The 18,685-nt window shown below is 35.8% G+C and overlaps 1 protein-coding gene across 1 annotated transcript in view; it reads left to right on the top strand.

Annotated features, from left to right (window-relative positions):
• GAD1 (glutamate decarboxylase 1) overlaps positions 1–18,462 on the top strand; it is a 32,896-nt gene extending 14,434 nt beyond the window's left edge. Inside the window, exons 7-17 of the mRNA XM_063162112.1 lie at positions 2,034–2,146; positions 3,499–3,614; positions 3,751–3,830; positions 4,036–4,090; positions 5,069–5,185; positions 5,344–5,408; positions 8,666–8,744; positions 10,348–10,497; positions 11,835–11,942; positions 12,612–12,701; positions 14,284–18,462. Of these exons, the coding sequence (XP_063018182.1) occupies positions 2,034–2,146; positions 3,499–3,614; positions 3,751–3,830; positions 4,036–4,090; positions 5,069–5,185; positions 5,344–5,408; positions 8,666–8,744; positions 10,348–10,497; positions 11,835–11,942; positions 12,612–12,701; positions 14,284–14,457 (1,147 nt within the window). The 3' untranslated portion in view covers positions 14,458–18,462. The remainder of the gene's footprint in view (positions 1–2,033; positions 2,147–3,498; positions 3,615–3,750; positions 3,831–4,035; positions 4,091–5,068; positions 5,186–5,343; positions 5,409–8,665; positions 8,745–10,347; positions 10,498–11,834; positions 11,943–12,611; positions 12,702–14,283) is intronic.
• The last annotated feature ends 223 nt before the right edge of the window (positions 18,463–18,685 follow it).

Below are 18,685 nucleotides of genomic sequence, written 5' to 3' on the forward strand. Positions count from 1 at the left end.
AAATATGCTTATGAATAGAAAATTGATGTAAAATGTTCTGTGTTTATTCTCAGACTGCTTTTTACATGCTGGCCAACAAGAGAATGGTAGCTAGAATAATTTGGTCTGATAAAGTGATTTGTCCTTTATGTGAGAGCAGAATTATGCCAGCCCAAGAAACCAGTTAGTACATTCTGTTAGTAACGAGCTGATACTCATGACTGTGACAGTTAATTCACAGAAATACCTGTAAATGTTGTAACTATAGGAAAATCTAATCTGCTTTTTTTTGGAGATTTATTCTAAAGTTTGATGGTTCCTTGTAAGCCAAACACATTTTTTGGGTTTTACAGAATTTTTCAAAATAATTTAAGTTTAAAACAAGTAAGGTGGAATGAGCTTTAACTAGACGTGATTTGTAAATTCATACCCATCAACTAATATAGCTTCACTGGCCTTGCAATTTATAAACATCTGCTATCATTTATTTCTTGTCAGTTCTTGGAGACTTAGAAAATAACTACAGAATAGAATAAATAATTAGTATTTTCTTTGTGTTTAAAGATATTCAAAATTCAGTGTGCAAGGTCTCAGGACAAAACCCAAAATGTGTTTAAACTGGTGGGGAAAAAATAATCACATTGACTTAAGAGTACCTTGTATTGAGCTACAGTGATCTATAGACTGCTGAGTTGCTGTGGACATAGGTTGATCATTCTGCCTAAATAAAAATTGGGATCTATTCTAGACTTCAGTGCTTAAAAACAAAACAACCCCAAACCACTATTAGCAGACACTGGTTTATTAATTTTGTCCATTTGTAAATAGTAGCAGCACCCAAACTTCAGATCAGTATTGAACTGTCTCTGCCAGTTCTAATGATGATAAAAACAAAATAAGTAGTATTTTGGCTTTGAAAATAGCAGTCACAATAATCGAACAAATTAGAAATCTTTAATATTAAGGGAATATTTTAAGAATAATGGTCGTGTTTCTCTGATGGACTAAGGACACATAAAAATTGAAGAAAATATCAACAGTGGAAGCAACCAGTGTAGCTGTAAATGAAGGACAAGCTTTTTCAGACACTTGTTTCCTTCTTAATATCATGTCTCATTCAAGTACCTGTTCTCAAAATATCTTTTTAGTATTAGAGAGACAATACAGACGTTTTGGCAAAATTATTCAAGCAGAGAATATCAGTCAAACCTGAAGTGTCAGAGTGTCATACTCTTACAGATTCCTTTGGAAATCAGAGGTTGATTTCTTCATTTCTCTCTGCTTCCTTTTCCCCCTTACTTTTTTTCCCCCACAGACAGTAAGCAGAATTTGTTTACAGCAGTAGTAATTTGTCCATCTACCTTGATCACCAAAATAGTTGTATGGTTGTCAATTTCCATCCACATATCTGACTCTGACATCAGGGCATGCCAGGATATGTAATGTTTTTTGCCCTCATTAAGTGGATACAATAGTTGACTGCTGACTTGGTTTTGGTAATTGGTAATTAGAAAATCATCATTTGTAATTACTCTTGACAGTTATTGATCACGTTGTATTGTAGAAGTAAGTTGTCCTTGGAGATCATCAACAGAATAAATCCACATAATTAATTATATTTAAACTTTGAAACCCTAGCTCAATACTTCTAATTATGGTTTTATTTAGCTCAATGAAGTTCACTGTTTTCATAAGGATTTAGCAGCATGTTATTCCACAAGTGTGGAATTGGCACTTTGGGAAACAGTTGTTTTAAAGGACAAACTTGTACAGAAGACAGCAGCCCTATGATGTTGAACATTTGGTCTTACATTCACTATATAGAAAGCTGCAAAATATATAATACTGCAGTTTTTATTCATCAGTACTTCCAATATTGTCTTCCTGAGGATTTTTGTTTGGGTAAAGTTTCAGGATCAGGACCTCAAGTTACAGGAAAACTTTTAGAAACCACGAGCATTTTAACAAAGGATCACAGTCTGGGAATTTATCGTGTGTTTTTAGAATCTGTATCTATATTGTGCTTATTTGGTATTTTTGCTTTATCCATGCAGGTTTACCTATGAAATTGCTCCTGTCTTTGTCCTCATGGAACAAATAACACTTCGAAAGATGAGGGAGATTATTGGATGGTCAAACAAAGATGGTGATGGAATATTCTCACCTGGTGAGTTTTTCTTCTCTGTTTTGGTGGTTTGACTAAAATTTCGAAAGTTAAAATAAACATAGGCTGTGTCTGAATACTCACACTATGTGCAATTTAGAAGTAGGAATGCTTTGTTTAAACATCAACAGAATAGTTGGGGTCAAAAATTATCTCTGTGTATGGCTATGTACTAGGGCATTTAAAACTTGACCACAGTACAGAGTTAGGCATTTAAACACCCCTTTTATGAGCTTCATTTCTGGAGGCACTGAGCAACCACAGCTCCTTTTGACTAGAAGTTCTCAAAAATCATGTCCTGGTTTCTTTGGTGGTCAGCAAGGATTTGGGCTCACAGTCAGAAAAAGTTTGTGGTTGTCTGCCGCTTTCTGGGCCTCGTTATCTGGGATATAATCTGATTGCATTCACAAGTATGACTGTGGTATAAAGACCAGGACAATGTGTCTTCCCATGCAAGGAACATAAAGGCAGTGGAAGAAATGACTGGTGATGAAACATGTGAAGGTCCTGGGCCAATGTGTGGACAATGTGGATGCCCAGCAGGACTTTTCTGGGTTTGGCATGAGGGAACACCATCCTGGCACAGAGCATAAAGGACAAAACCACCTCATTTTGGAACAGCCCACATAAAGTGCACACTCCATTCCTATCTGCTAGAAAAGTACAGATATTTCTGTGTTCTCATCAATGACAACATTTCAGAGGAAGAAGTCATCCTAGGCTTAGGGGTGAGATTGTTCTTATTAAAGCTTGAGGTCTGCGCCAAAGAACTGAGCTAGTTGTTCAGGGCTCTTTTTAGCAGCAAACCAAGATAAATAGGTGCTTTCCCTGTATTCAAATTCTTCAAAATTAAGTGTGAAAATAAATTAGGTGAATCATAGCCTGTGACATGCCTCTTTCCCATAAGTGACTGTGAGAGAGTTTAGAAGAAGTAGCTCAGCTGTAGAAATCTACCTTTCAGCATCTACTTCTACATCTACAGTAAGAAGGGATAAATCCATCCAATATGTGACATTTCTTCAATCTCAGACAAGTTAATAAGTTCCTGTTGTTCTTGCAAACAAGAAGTTTGCACAAAAGCAGCACAATGGAAGCTGAACTTTTTAGGAATGTGTTACAAAATGATAGCAATTGGAAAAGATGGCACTCAGGAAATTCTGATTGTTACTCTGGCTTTCTCGAGAGTCTGTCCTGTGCTATTCAGACAGATGCCAGTGCATTTCAGAGAAATGTTTTTTCATAGCTCACTGCCACTTTCACTGCATTATGCAAATGAGACACAAATGTCTGTGGTATAATATACTTTTTGTTGTCATTATCACTATTGTATTACTCATTTATTTGTTCATTCACAGGAGGAGCGATCTCCAACATGTACAGCATAATGGCTGCACGCTACAAGTATTTCCCTGAAGTTAAAACCAAAGGCATGGCTGCAGTCCCTAAACTGGTTCTCTTTACCTCAGAGCACGTGAGCTTAATACACTGCTAATTCTTAATTTACATAAGTTTACATTTTCACAACATATGTCATAACGTGACATATGTTGTGAAAATGCTTCACCATTAAACAACCACTCCATTTCATATTCATTTGTTTGCTGCAGAGTCACTACTCAATAAAGAAAGCTGGAGCTACACTTGGATTTGGAACAGACAATGTTATTTTGATAAAATGCGATGAAAGGTAGGATGAATGCTAAAGTTTTGATAGATTAAATGTGTTCATGTGTTAAATTTGTTTTATTGTGTTTAAGGACTGATTTAGTACAGTGTGTCAAGATGCTAATGGCCTGTTGAGAAAATCCTATTAAATTATTTCAACTGCAGCTATTATTTACATATAATATTCTTTAACTTTCTTTGCCTTTCTGTTTCTGTGATAATTACAGAGGCAAAATAATACCAGCTGATTTGGAGGCAAAAATTCTGGAAGCAAAAGAAAAGGTTTGTGTTTTAAAAAACTGATACTTAAATGCTTGGCTTAGTAAAATTGCTTCTTCCTTTGAAGCCAGAGTGTGGACATTAAAGAGAACATCATAATGATATAAATACAATAACAGTATTTTTGTATGTTTAATTATACATTCATGTATTGTTTACAGAATTATCTGTATGTCTTGGTGAGGTTTCCATTTTCTGTTTAAAACCAAGAGACTTTTTAACTCTTGAACCACAACTGTAGCTCATGATTTTTAAAAATAACTTCCTGTGTGGAAGTATATGGAAACAAGCATGGAAACACAAAATCTTTTATCTAAACTTTTAGCTTAGCCAAACAAATAAAAGATTCTAGAGAGCCCTTAAAAATCCTATAGATTTCATGTAGGTAGCACGTATATTCATTAAATATAGACAATAAGATTAAATTTTTGGCATTAATTGCTTTTTCTTGAATCAATGCAGTGGGAAAACCCATGGATTTTTAATAAAATAACCAAAGAGAAATCAAGGTTGTTTTTTTTTTATTTCTTAACTTCTTTATATTTGGGAACTCTATGAAATAGCAGCTCACATTTATTTCATCTAATTCAAAACTGTCTCTCTTTGATCTGATAGTTTCTCATTTATTGCTTTTGTTTTAGATTGCTTTGTTCTGCTTTGTTCTGTTTATTAGTAGATAAGGACTAAAGGAACAATTTCAAGCTTTCAAATAATGACTTACAAATCATATTTAATTAATTTTTGTTCATATCACTGTAAAAGTCCCAAACTTACTTGAATATTGTTCATCTTCCACTACATTGTTTGAATCTCTTCACTGAAAGAGATTTAACAAAATAATATTCTTTATAAAACATTTTTAGGTTACAAAATGAGATAATATTTCTGAAATTATTTTCATTTTTCTTTTTCCTTTTTTTTTCTCTCTGAAAGTGTTTTCAATTTATAGTTGACTTCTTTTTTTTTTTTTTTTTTTGGTAGGGATATGTTCCTCTTTTTGTAAATGCAACTGCAGGCACAACAGTATATGGAGCCTTTGATCCAATACAGGAGATTGCAGATATATGTGAAAAATACAACCTCTGGCTCCATGTTGATGTAAGTAACAAAGAAGTGCTGCTAGTGGGGCAAAAGAGGATCTCAGTTTACATGTTTTTTTTCTTGAATTAAAATATTTATTACTAGACTCTGAGTAAACTAAAATCTGTTGAGCTTTTCCAAAAAAATGACTCTTCTCATTTTCCTGTCTCTTCCAGGCTGCCTGGGGGGGTGGACTCTTAATGTCCCGAAAGCACCGTCACAAACTGAGTGGAATAGAAAGGTACTACCCAGGGCCTCTTTGTAATTCTGTTCTTAAAGTACTTTCACAAGGTACAAGACACTTCAGCAATTCATGAAAATGTTCCTTTGCTACAGTGAGGAGTTTAAACACTAAATTAAACAATAGTGAGGCAAGAGGAAAAGGTTCAGACTAGGGAGATGGAAACAATGCTACAGAAAAAATCTGTGATGTACCATTGAGTGAGAGGTAAGTTTTCAGCAGATTTGAAGGAAGACAAGGATATTACTTGGCAAAAAGGAGCTGAGGTTGTTCTGTGAATAGCTTTGGAGGGATCATAAGTCTGGGAATGGATGGAGAAGTATTTGAAGAAAAAAATGAGGTGTGAGACCTAGACAATCTCTGAAATGTAGGGCTTTGAGAATACCAGTGATAAGTGAGGGATCCAGGGAAGGTGTTTGAGCATGAATACCCACAGTGGGAATTTGTAGAGGTTCTCTCCTGAAAGATGTTTGCACATTTTCTGGAAAATAGAGAGTGTATGTTCATGAGTTCTGTAAATGGAATGCATACATATGCTTAGTCTTATATCACTTTTATTTATACACAAACACACACACAAATAGATAGGTGTGTACAACAGTGAGAGGAGGTAGAGACTGAATTAGCAGCAATTTTCAGGGGCAAGTTTCAGTACCTTTAAGGCTTGAAAGGACTATGATAGACAGAGCTGCTACACTTCTGCTGTACCATGGAGAAGACTGAGGTCATTTACAGGGAGGCCAGAAAGGGTCACAGATGTCACCTGTCTGAGGGCACAGGGGCCTGTGTGTTGGTGCCATGTGGGGATTACATGAAACAAGAAGGAAACTCTTGTTGAGGTCAGAGTGAAGTCTGCAGAAAAGAGCATGTGTGTACCCCCAGGTAGGTAACCCAGTTTACCAAGATGCCCACTGAGACCAGAAGCCAGCCTTTGATTGAATCAAACTTAAAGAGGCAAAGCATTTGTATTGGTAGTGACAGCAGAGTGAGAATGTGACCTTCCCACTGGTTCTTACAATTTTGACTCAGGAGTCATTCCAGGCATAGTCTTTGGCACAGTTGTACTCATATCCAACAATGACAAGTCTGTAGAAGATGCTATATTTATAATCCCATGGGTGTGTTGATATCTAGATTTTCTCTGAAAGCACTCAACCATAAAATGGTGCCCATCTGAAAAAAATCCGAAAAGCAATGAAGAATCACAAACTTTAGATCTTTTCCATAATTTTGCCTTTGTGGAGGCAAAAAATATTTGAAGCAAGCTCTATCCGTGTACTTTTAAATTAGCATTAAATTGCTCCCTTGAGTTGGCCATTCTGAATATGGCACTGTGTAAAATAGTAAAATGAGTATAGTGAGCAATGCTCTTCCTTAGGGCAAACAAACTGTCCTAGGTGTGGGCATCTCATGCAGTAAGTGAAGAATAAGTACAACATCAAGGATAGTGTATGGAAGGACTGGCAGCAAAACCATGGGGACCTTTCTGTTGCAAGGACAGCAGCATATGGTGTGGAGTACCCTGAAGCAGCAGAATCCAGTCAACATTTGCCCAGCCCAGTTTACTTGTGAGTCACGGCAACATGTCTAATATTAAGGCAGCATTGCAAAATAATTTTCTTAAGATACAGAGGTTTGGTCACAGGAGTTTGGCACACCCCTTTTGACCTGAGGTCAACCCTAAGGTGCTAATTAAGGCCATAATTTCAAGTAAATACAGAAAGCAGCAGGCTATGAAGCATGAAATGATTTCTTTCCCAGTCAGCTATACAGGTTTCAGACAGGGGATGGGGCCCACATGCACGGGGTAATTGCCTGTCACGGGCCCCAGCTGGGCTCTCCTGATAACACAGGTTGTACTTGGCCAGCTTGGGCACACTGGCATGGAGGGCTGGCATGCTGCCATGGCACAGAGCTGGGACTGCCTGTGGGTGACAGCTTCATGTTAACATAAACCTAATGCTCCTTGTGAGGAACGACTTGAAATTGTCTTTGTTTGAAACCCTGAAAGTTAAATGAATGTGCTAAACTGAAGGCATGGTGTTTTCAAAAGGAAACAAGTTGTTATATAAATTCCATTTTCCTGACTGCTTCATCTGAACTATTGGTGAAGTTTTTCTAAAGGATAAGTCTGAGCTATTTATCTGCTGGTTTGCACTGCATAAGCAGCTGATGTCAGATGGATGGTGAGCTCCCCAGGTACAGCACAGGCTGCACTGTTCCTTCAGCTGAGGGGTGCTACAGTCTAATCTAGCACATACAGGGATTGGAATTGTATCTGGAAATCAGTGGTCCTCAGACTGGGCGAAGACATCACTATGTTCCTCAAAACAGAGAAACTATGGTTGTGTCTGTGTTCTCTGAGAGCAGGGTGTAGAAGAGGAGGAAATACCTTTTAATTTTTTTTCAACTACATTGTAAAAACACATGCATAGCCTGTGAAATACAATTATGCACTTTGCTTCTCTGGAACATGCAGTGAATCAAGGGGACACTTGGTAATTAATTACTTGGGGTGGAGAGGTCAATGGATGTGCAACGTTGGCACATTTATTTCAGTGTCACCATTAAACTGTCTAGGATAGTATGTTAAAATACAGAACATCTGTTTGAGTTGTAAATTAGGTGATCTTGTGCATTGACTTATGTTTACATGTAAGAAATTTTAAGCTTTACATAGAGAATGGTAGGATAAGATGTAAGGTTTTCGAGCCTTTTAACAGTCCACAGGCTTGACAAGCAAGGGCTGTGGCTCTAACTGGAAGAGCAGGTAAGCATGCAGAACATCTTTTTATTTCCTTTCTATTTTTCCAGCAGCTGTTCAGTAAAGAACTGTATTCTCCCACAATTCATATTAGTCCCTTAATTGTCTGACACCCCCCACTTTCCCAATCAGTACCTTGAATCGATAGAACATATCAAAGAGGTTTTGTTATTTTTATTAGTGCTATTTCTAGAAGAGAACTCATCTGGGGACGATGTTACTGTATCAGCTAATCAGTCTGATACTTATTAGCTGGTATTAGTAATAATATAAAATAATCACAAGTCTGATATTGCAATGTTAACATGAAAAAAATTCCTTTCCCAGACAGCATAGCTGGGAAAGAAGACACTTAAGAAAGCAATAATACCCATAGTGATATCATCATGGTCAGAACTCCCTGTATTTCCAGCTGAAAGCAGAAAACAAAGGTGACTGCTTCAGATTAAGTTTCTGTTTTCCAAACCTATCTGAATGTGTAATTTTTTTGCAGAGCCAACTCAGTCACTTGGAATCCACACAAGATGATGGGAGTGTTGTTACAATGTTCTGCCATTCTTGTCCGGGAGAAGGTCTGCCTTATATTTAATAATTAAACATTTTTTTAAAAAAGTAAATATCAAGCCCTACTTTTTAAGAGGGTACTGCAAAATCTGTTTAATTTCAAAACTTCTTTTGGAAGGAATAATTGTGTGGATTTACATTGTGTTTTGGAAGTTGTTTTATCTGTCCTAGGGGTTTTGGCTTTTTAAAATTAAAGTTGTAGACAACATGGGTCAGATCTTCACCTGTTGGATCTTTGCATATTCTGATAGCAACAACAGAGCCATGCTAGTGTCCTTCATCTGAGAACCTGCCCCCTTGTTTCTATGATACATTGAACATAGAACCTTGGCTTTAGTACTTGGTCACAGTCTAAACTGCTTAAGTAAGAAGCAAGTTTTCACCTTACATAGTGGTTTAGAAGTTTCCCAGTCCTGTTGAAAAGAAAACATGCTGGTCTTATTATGACTCTTAGGGCTAGCATCTAGATTCTTAGTTGTCATCAATTAAAGAAAAATCTTGTGTCTTGTTTCTTTTAAGCAATACATATTTTTATTAAATGATTTTTAAAAAATCATATCATATGTGGTATCACATGTGGATAGGACTAATGATGTTGCCTACTAACCTCTTGTATGCCAATTGCTACTAGAAGCACTTAGTTGAAGCAGTAATCCCTGTGTATAGAATTGGAATGGAAGAATTGGAAGCTGCAGCCCTAGGTCTGCCATTGCTCTTCCAACCAATTCATCTCTAAACTGAGGACTGCAGCATTTATTCCCCTTTGTAAAACACATCTATTGAAGGGAAGCACAAGCCTTTGTTTAGTGGCGTGCATGCTTATTGTGCCAGCTATTGCAGGATTCTGGCAAGAGTTTTTGTTCTCTGTATGAGAACTTTGATAGATGTTTTTGCATTTATGAGACACACTGGTGTCTTCAAGTTTCTTGCAAAAAGCAGTTTTAAAGTCTAAAGGAAATGTGAACCATTTAAGAAACATCACATATAAGACTTCTGTGTAACATAAGGAATTTGCTGCTTGGTGTTTCCACCAGGCATTTTTTCCAGTAGTCCCTAGATTTCTATTGGTCTGTGAACCATATTAATTTATATGCAAAAAATGTCCAGTTTATGTTATTTGTGCTTATACTTATCCCTAATGTTAAGTGTCATAAAGCTGAACAACATTCAAAGTTTAAACCTTCAATTACATTTTTCACTCTATTTTGTGTAGCAATCTGTTGCATTGAGAGACCACAGCTTTATTCTAGTGGGTAATTTAACAAATCATAAATTTAAGTTTAAAGAACATAGGCTTATAAATTGAAGTGGTGAAAGCTAATATCACAAACTAGGTCTCCAAATTAATCTGTGAATGTTTTCTCAGGGGGGTGTTTCTGTGTGTAAAACCATATGGCTACTCAGAGACTTCTAAGAGAACCACCTTAGGTTAATGAAATTAATTTTGTGGCTCAGGTTTGCAAAACAAGGTCAGTATGTTATAATATGTCCCATCAAAGAACAATCCTCCTGTACAAGTTTGAAATACATTTTTATACATTATTAATGTGTACATTCTCTCATGCACAAATGCCAGGTAAGTCATGTAAGTGTACATGTTTTTTGTTGTAGGGTATCCTTCAGGGCTGCAATCAAATGTGTGCAGGCTATCTCTTCCAGCCAGACAAGCAGTATGATGTCTCCTATGACACTGGAGATAAGGCAATACAGTGTGGTCGACATGTAGACATTTTCAAATTCTGGTTGATGTGGAAAGCAAAGGTAAATAACAAAAGTTTAGCTCAAAACCCAGAAATGTATTTATTTAATTTCTAAGTGTTATGCAATGGAATATTTCATTTTAACATACATGTTTGTGTCATTGCAATCTCTAAACACAGAAATATCCAAGTATTAACTTAGGAACTATGTGAATTGTAGAACAATGCTAGCTGTCAGCAAATTCAGATGGCAATTAGAAGAAAGATTTAAGTCACTAGATGAGTCCTGCAGAAAAACCATAGAGTGCAGGGCACCAAAATGATCTCTTGTTGTGATGCTCTACACTTGGATAGTATTTTATGACAGATTACTTGTAACAGCAGAGCAGCCTTGATGACTTGAAATGTCATATTCATCCTTTGAATATGACTTTTCAATGCATAAATTTTATAAGTGACTTTTTAACTCAAAACAAGGCCTTTTTCTGAGCAAGCATTGCCCAAGTGACGATTCCACAGTTATTCTGGTACTGCTGTGGTATGCCTGGATGGATGCATTTAAGCATGGGCTTCTGTCCAGGCTTACATGTTCACAAGATGAGGATTCATGTAGTCAAGAAAACACATTCCATTTTTGTTGCTTTATCTGCAGTCATCTCATTGCTATTATTCTTGATCTTCTGCTGGCAAAATGGGAATTCAGTTGGGTAACCTGTCCAGAGTCTAATTTTTAAAATAAAATTGATATTAAATCTAATGATAAACTCTAAAATCATAAACTAATTTTCACTTTGGGAGAAGATGCTTGCTTGCTTCATTCATGTACAAAGTGTACTTTAAGAAACCCCCCAACTATTTATTATCAGTATTCATATACTTTTTCTGGGATTATGACCTTGACAAGATATCAGTGGGTAGGCAAGTGACACAATAAACATATTGCAGACTCTTGCTTGCTGGTTAAATGCACATTTCTAGCAAACTGTTCAGAGGAAATATTTTACTTCCCAATTCTTACACTTTCAACTGAATTCCCTTTCTAAGTTTCTGGTCTTTCAGCAGCAGCTGTGAAGCCAGGACATGATATCCATAATATTTTTGGAAGCCCAAAAAATATAAAAGACTGAAAATAATCTACTAAAAATAGTGAAAGTCCTTGTTATTTTCATAATAAATTCTCTTAAAATGAGACAAACCAAACAGTGACTTACAATTGGGCCACCTTTAGCCACTTTTTAACTGTTGATTAATGCTACTTTTAAGTTACAAGAAATAATACTGCTAAATGTTTTCTCCCTGAAAATATTTAAGAGTGAAACTTATCTGAAAAGGTGATTGCATCAGAGCAGGAAAAAAAAAATGACCATTTAACTAATACCTACTTTCTTATTAAAATAGGGTACAGTAGGATTTGAAAATCAGATCAATAAATGCCTGGAGCTGGCAGAATATCTCTACACTAAAATCAAAAACAGAGAAGAATTTGAGATGGTATTTGAAGGGCAGGTAAGTTTGCTTTCACATATGTGTGAGCCAAATCTGTCTTCATGCTTCTCACAGTTCTTCAAGACAGCTATGCAAAACTGCTCTGATTTTCTAAAGAACTACATGACTATTGGCATCTGAGCAGATTTTTTGTCAAATACCTGTGGTTTTGTACCATAAATGTCAGGTTTATCTCCTCTTCTTCCACAGAGGCCCTCTCAGTTTAGGGCATGAAGAACGCTTTAATACAACCTACTCATACTGAGATTATTAGTACATAAGTGAGAATCTGCTATTTTTACTGTATATTCTTTTGCCAGGGCCAGTACAGAAACCTTTGGATCATAGTATAAACTTCATTTCTCCCTTTGCTAAGGAAAGGAAAATTGGATTGCCCTTGCTGTGATCCTGAAAAACAGTTACTCATAGAACTGCACAAGGGTGAAAAGCACTTGCACTTCATTAGCAACCTAAATATTGCAAATGGGACAATGTATAGGGAATCTAAGGCAGCAGAGCAAGCAGCAGTACTGTAATCCATTTCTGTCTGTTTAACATGCAGGACTAGAAAAGTTAATACTATATTTTGTCTTTCATGTCTGTGATAAAATATGCTACTGACTAGCCTTTAGTGTGGGAATGAGCTGTATAATTTTTTTAATTGATGCATATGTTTGGTTCTTTTTGCAGCCAGAGCATACAAATGTATGTTTTTGGTATATTCCTCCAAGTCTCAGGGGCATGCCAGACTCTGATGAGAGAAGAGAAAAGTTACACAGGGTAAGTATTTTTGGTTATATGTAAAAGGATAATTCCAAATTCTGAGATGTCAGTTCTCCATTGCTTGTAATGACCTTGATATTTGTTCACTTGTGTCTTTCATTTATATTGATGTTCAAGTAATGTTTTGCCTGTAGAACCAGATTCAGAACATATTCAGTTATCCTGTGCTGAAAGTGTTACAAGCCTTCAAAAAGTAGCTAGACCTACAGAATCACAGTCTTCTTTGGATAGGACAGCTTATCTACAAGAGAAACAGAGGGTAATTGTTGGAAAATGCTTGGACAGGTAAAGGACATGAAAACCTGTGAGTTCCTTCTCAGGTATTTATTCTGATTTTAAATGCCATTGCATTAATAATGCATTTCAGTGAAAATGAATACCCTTTGGAGGACTTTGGGATACATTTATTTGAAGTAGTAGAGGAAAGGGAAGGCATCATAGAAGCACCACCAGAAAAGATATAATGTTATTCAGGACTTGAGGGAAGCAAAATACAGTAATTTTGTAGTAGTGTTTTAGACAGAAGAGGAATGAAATACATTCAGGAGACAAAAGAATTACATCACAGTGTCAAAAATAATTGCTCTTTGTGTCTGTATGTGTGATTGTTAAGGAAGGGAGAAGAATGAGCAAACTTGGGAGATTTTGTAGAGGATTTAATGGCTGCATCACAATGGGGGAAGAGAATAGAAGGGACTAGAAATTCCTGGGTAAAATTCCTGAGTCAAGCCAGTCCCATGTTAGATAAAGAAATTGCCAAAACAAAGAGAGAATAGAGGAAGATAGCGGTAAGAAGTAAGAAACAGCAAGAGGGATGAAATATTTGATTTAAACCTGTTAAATGTTAGGGGACATCATAAAGCATTCTACAAAACAGTGAAAGAGCCAGACATCTGACCTTGCCTGGCAGAGAGTAGAGCAGGAGAATGAAAGTCTGGATGGAAAAACTGGGCTTAGTCAATACCAAATATTAAGACTGTCAGAACATTATTCCTTGTAAATTAAACCAAGGAAGTGAGATTGTGGTAAATGCACAGTACTGCAAAACTACTGGAAGGTTTCCATGGCTTATCCTAACAAAAAATGTTCTTTATTACTTAGATCTTGTTGAAAAATTTCCATTGTTGTCCCCCACCATAAAATGTTTTGAGAATACATAATATTCTCATGGAAAATATCCACTACCCTCAAGAAGGTCTGGAGTGGACATTCATACAGAAGCAGAAAATGTTTTATCATGACAAAATCTTCAGCACAAAGAAATGAGATATACATTTAATATATAAAATTATTACACAGCAAATACTCTGGGATACTATTAATTTGTAAATCAAAAACATGGATGTTATTGTTGTCAATTTTTCTTTAATTAGCCAATCTTACACAGTTTTTCAATCTTATTTAGTTGTTCAAGCTTTTTCTTCTTACAGACATCTTTTATTAAAACAAATGCCTGTCAATTTCTTTTTTCTGAATAAAGAAATGCTGTGATATACAAGGAAAGAATAATTTTTTTCTTCTCTCTTTGTGTGTGTGTGTGTCTCTCTCTCTTTTTGTGATTTTTTTTTTTATGATAAAGGTGGCACCAAAAATCAAGGCATTGATGATGGAGTCAGGCACCACCATGGTTGGATATCAGCCTCAGGGCGATAAAGTCAACTTCTTCCGAATGGTCATCTCAAACCCAGCAGCAACCAAGTCTGACATTGACTTCCTCATTGAGGAAATTGAGAGGCTGGGGCAGGAGCTGTAGGGATTGAATGATTTATTTCTTGAATTCACTGTTTTCCAGCACTGGCTATTTTTAAAACCCAGTTCTGCAGAACATGTTTAAAGGAAATTCTGTAAGTTGCAATCTCCTAAGACATCCTTAAACAAATCAACTATAGGCTACTGAAATATATATGTGTTGGTAGATCATATTATTGAGGGAAAATGTATTATCTTGAAGTTGAAGTACTATTGACTCTTACATTGGTCTTGTTTATTGTAGGCAGCAGAAAATTAATAGATATTAAAATAGCAAATTAAGATCTCTGCACAGTATATATGTACAGTATAAATAAATATATATATAATTATATATATACATACATACATATATATATATATAAAGTGGTTATAAAATTAGATCAAAGCCACAGCATGTTTTCCACTTTAAGAAAATTAAGTTTTCCTTCAACAACTTTGATGTGGATAATGTGCTACAAGTTTTTCTGCCAGACAGAAATAGACATATAGAAACATTTCTAAAATGTAGATTCTTAGGAGCTAAAGAAAATGTATAACAGTATTAGATCTTATTGTTGGTGCTTTTCTCACATACAAAACAGCAATCTCTAAGAGCACCTTTGAGTAAAACAGTTGTACTTGCCCTTTAGTGTCAAATCAGGGGATGACAGTAGCAGTCATTGTAACAGGTATATTATTGCTGTATTTTTAGAGGTTAATTTGTGTAGATTGTGTATATTATTGTTAAATTAATTTGTGTAAAAGGATTTAAATGTAATAGTTTTACAGCAAGATAACTGTTTAATTGTAGGTATCTGAAACATTTGCTTATTTATATGCAGAGATTTACCATGCTGAAGAGTTGTCTTGTATTTTCTTCCGTTTGTAATGTAACCTATTTATATATTATTGAAGTTCTAAATAATGTTTATGGTATTTTAGTGTCTTTGTGAGCCAAAGAATAAATATGAAAATATTAGTCGACACTTTTGTTTAAATCCTAGTGCCCTTAAAGTATAACTTACAGATAATTTTACTGAAGATAAGGAATTCTGACATTGTGTATAGACTATCAAATTATGGGATCCCTTTAATCTATTAGAATTATTAGAAATTTCAGTTTTATTTATTGTAATGTCAGACTGTTCAGTGTTCTGAATGCTTTTCTAGTGAATATTGATTGCTAACCAAGGCCCCTGTTTTTGAGTTTTATTTCAGAACTGACTTCTGTGACCATTTGAACTAAATTCTGTGGGAGTTTTAACCACATCATTCTTTTAGTGAAATCGAATTTCACTAAAATGGAATTTGGAGCTTATAAATTAAATAAAACCAAGAGGAATCTCAGTATCTTTTAATACAGCCAGCTTGTCCCAATAATTTCAACTGGTTAGTCTTTTCAAAGTATAGACACCAGATTCATCTGCAGCTTGGTCAATTTTAATCATTAGCTAATCAATATTACTGAGTGGAAAAGTCCATACTAGAAACAGAGTAGTGGAACAAAATGGAGATTCAATAATCCTCTGTTCACTGAGTTAGTGTCATGGTGATAAATGGAATATGCTAATTTCAAGTGTTTTCAGACGTGATTCTTTGCAAAGCAGTAATTAATGGCTTTTTTTCCCTCCCCTCCACCTCAGTAATAAAATTGAATTATTTTAGAAACTTTCAGTGAAATACAGTCATGCCATGCAGTTTTTGCAGTCTCTCTGGCCCCTGTCAGTCCTGTGGAAAGACAGCTACAGGTAAGAGAGATTTCCATCCTGCAGGTCCCACTGGTTGTCCTTTGAGGATGGTATCTCAGGTTTGTGTTAGCACAGGGAGAAGGAAGAAGCTGCTACAGTAAATGCTGTCTCCTACAGCACAGCCTTTCCAGGTTTTCATAGAACTCTTGCTTATTCCCCTTTCAAAATCTTCTGTAAAATCTTTTCTTCAAATTGAGTTGAAACTAAAAATTATTGTAAATTTGTCACTGACCTTTAGATTTATGAGTATGACTTTCTAAATTGATCTGCATTGTTATTCCATATCATGAAACCCCCTAGTAATCTTACCAATACAGTATTCCTTTAATTAGATTTTTTCAAGACAGTGTTGTTGGTTTCTTGCCTTCTTGATCTCAAACCTCAATCTTGCTCAATTATAAGCCTATTGTATTACTGTGAATTCAACACTTGACATTTCCTGATGGAAACATCCATGCTGTATGACCTGAGGCCTGCAGTACTCGTGTAGTTGGCATAAACATTGACTTTAGTGCTAACTTCCATAATATTGAATGCTATTCTTTATAGATACCAGCTATTCATCAAAACTGGAAGACCTCTCATTGAGAGCTGTTCTTAGAGTACAGGAAGAAGCTTGTTTTGAAGAAGCACATGTCACATTTTTATTTCAGACTTCTGTCTGAAATCTGGTCTCAGTTTTACTTTATTCAAAGGGCAGCTACAGAAGATTGAAAAAATTCTTTCAGTCCTTCTTGTTTATGAGAAACAATATGAGCTAATATAATTAATCCAAAGACATATAACTGGTGACTTAGCTTCACTAGAGGATTTTAGGTCTTCCACACAAATGCCATGGTTCTTATGATTACCCCAGTTCTTAGGTGGGAATTTCTGATTTCCTCCATCTCCCTTGTCAATAATGGTATTACTGAAGCTCCATTTTCCCCCCAGTCCTCTAACCTTAATATTTTAACCTCAAGAACCCTATAACCAGATCACCATCTCAACATTCTAATAGTAGTTTAATGTATCTGAGCTGTTAATTCTCCTTGAAGCAAATAAATAAGGTGAAGAGAACCATCTTCATCCTGATCATGAAGCTGTAGGAAGGACCAGAATACAGCTGATGGCATTCACACAGCACACCCCTGACAGTTCTGAAATGCAGTCAGAAACAGATCTAGACCTCCTCAGTGCATGTATAATGTTTTGCTCACTAACATTTCTGCTTCTTCCTTTTATGAAGTACCTTGTGTTTTGAAGGTTAAAAGCATCAGAGGCTCTTCCTTTTGCCATTGATGGTTTGCAGCTGAGTGGGAATAATGGAGCTCCTTCTGCTTGTTTTGGAAGTGAGACAGTCAATGCATAGGTGTTGTCTCTAAAGACAGAGGGCTTAGATTTATCTTCCTACCCTCTGCATTTATCATGCTTTTCTGCAGTGTTGTGTCTTGACACAGATGACCACAACTGGATTTTTACAAAGCTTTTGATTCTAACATCAGCTTCTGGGGTGTTTTCCTATGAGGTATACTGTGTTCAACAGGCACTGTGCTTGTAATAATTTCTGACTTGGTTAACTGATTTTAACACAGCAGTTGTACTCATTAGTGAGAAAACTCATCTTTTTTCTTATTAGGTCATTTCCATCTGAGTAATATGCCACAGCTTCTCAGACTAAGGCTCACCTGGAAATTTGCTTCTTTTAAATCCATATACTATTGACTGTGAGAGATTAGGATGTATGGATATACAGGAGTATTGACTAATGTAAAGCATTTTAATTCCAGGTGAGCAACTTTGTTTTTCTGAGGTTTAAAATACACTCTGAGCTAGCAATTTTGCCTTTAATATCACAGGGACTTTTGTCCCTGTAATCACTGTAACTTTGCATGGGTGAATTCAGGTCAATTAAACAGTAGGCAAGATCTTAGCTGAACAGGTAGCTGCAGTGCTTATGAAATGATATCATTTATTTGGAAAAGACTGACCACTGGATAAAAATCAAGAGCAGCTGGTGATTTTGAATGAGAAAAATTCTGATTGTGTTATTAAAGGTAATTTTTAGAGAAGATAGATTATACCATTCATGGCATACAGCCAGAAGCAGGGGCCTTGGGAATAATCCAGAATTTTAAAATTATCATGAAGTTAGCTCATAATCTGTTTTTTGAATGGTGACAAATATGAAGGGATTTTTTAAACAGAATCTCTGTTTTGTGGTTTAAGAAATGTTGAAGTTATAAAGAAGTTATGCAATGCAGTTTTAATTTTTCAATAAAAGTTTATCTTAAAAATTACTAATTTGTCTCATATAATTTTTGTGAGATCTTTTGTTTCCTTAGGAATATGAGACAAAAGCCATGCAATATTGTCCCTCACCTTAAAAATAGTAAGGCAAATGTTAAGGCAACTTTTTAATTTAATTGTGGATTGAATGTGAGCTTGTACCAACAGTGACTGAGGAAGAACCACAAGCACAGAACCTTGGTCAGTTTGGACAGGATTGTTGAGGCATTAGTA

The sequence above is a fragment of the Melospiza melodia genome, chromosome 8 (assembly GCF_035770615.1).
Source record: "Melospiza melodia melodia isolate bMelMel2 chromosome 8, bMelMel2.pri, whole genome shotgun sequence".
Taxonomy (NCBI): Eukaryota; Metazoa; Chordata; class Aves; order Passeriformes; family Passerellidae; genus Melospiza; species Melospiza melodia.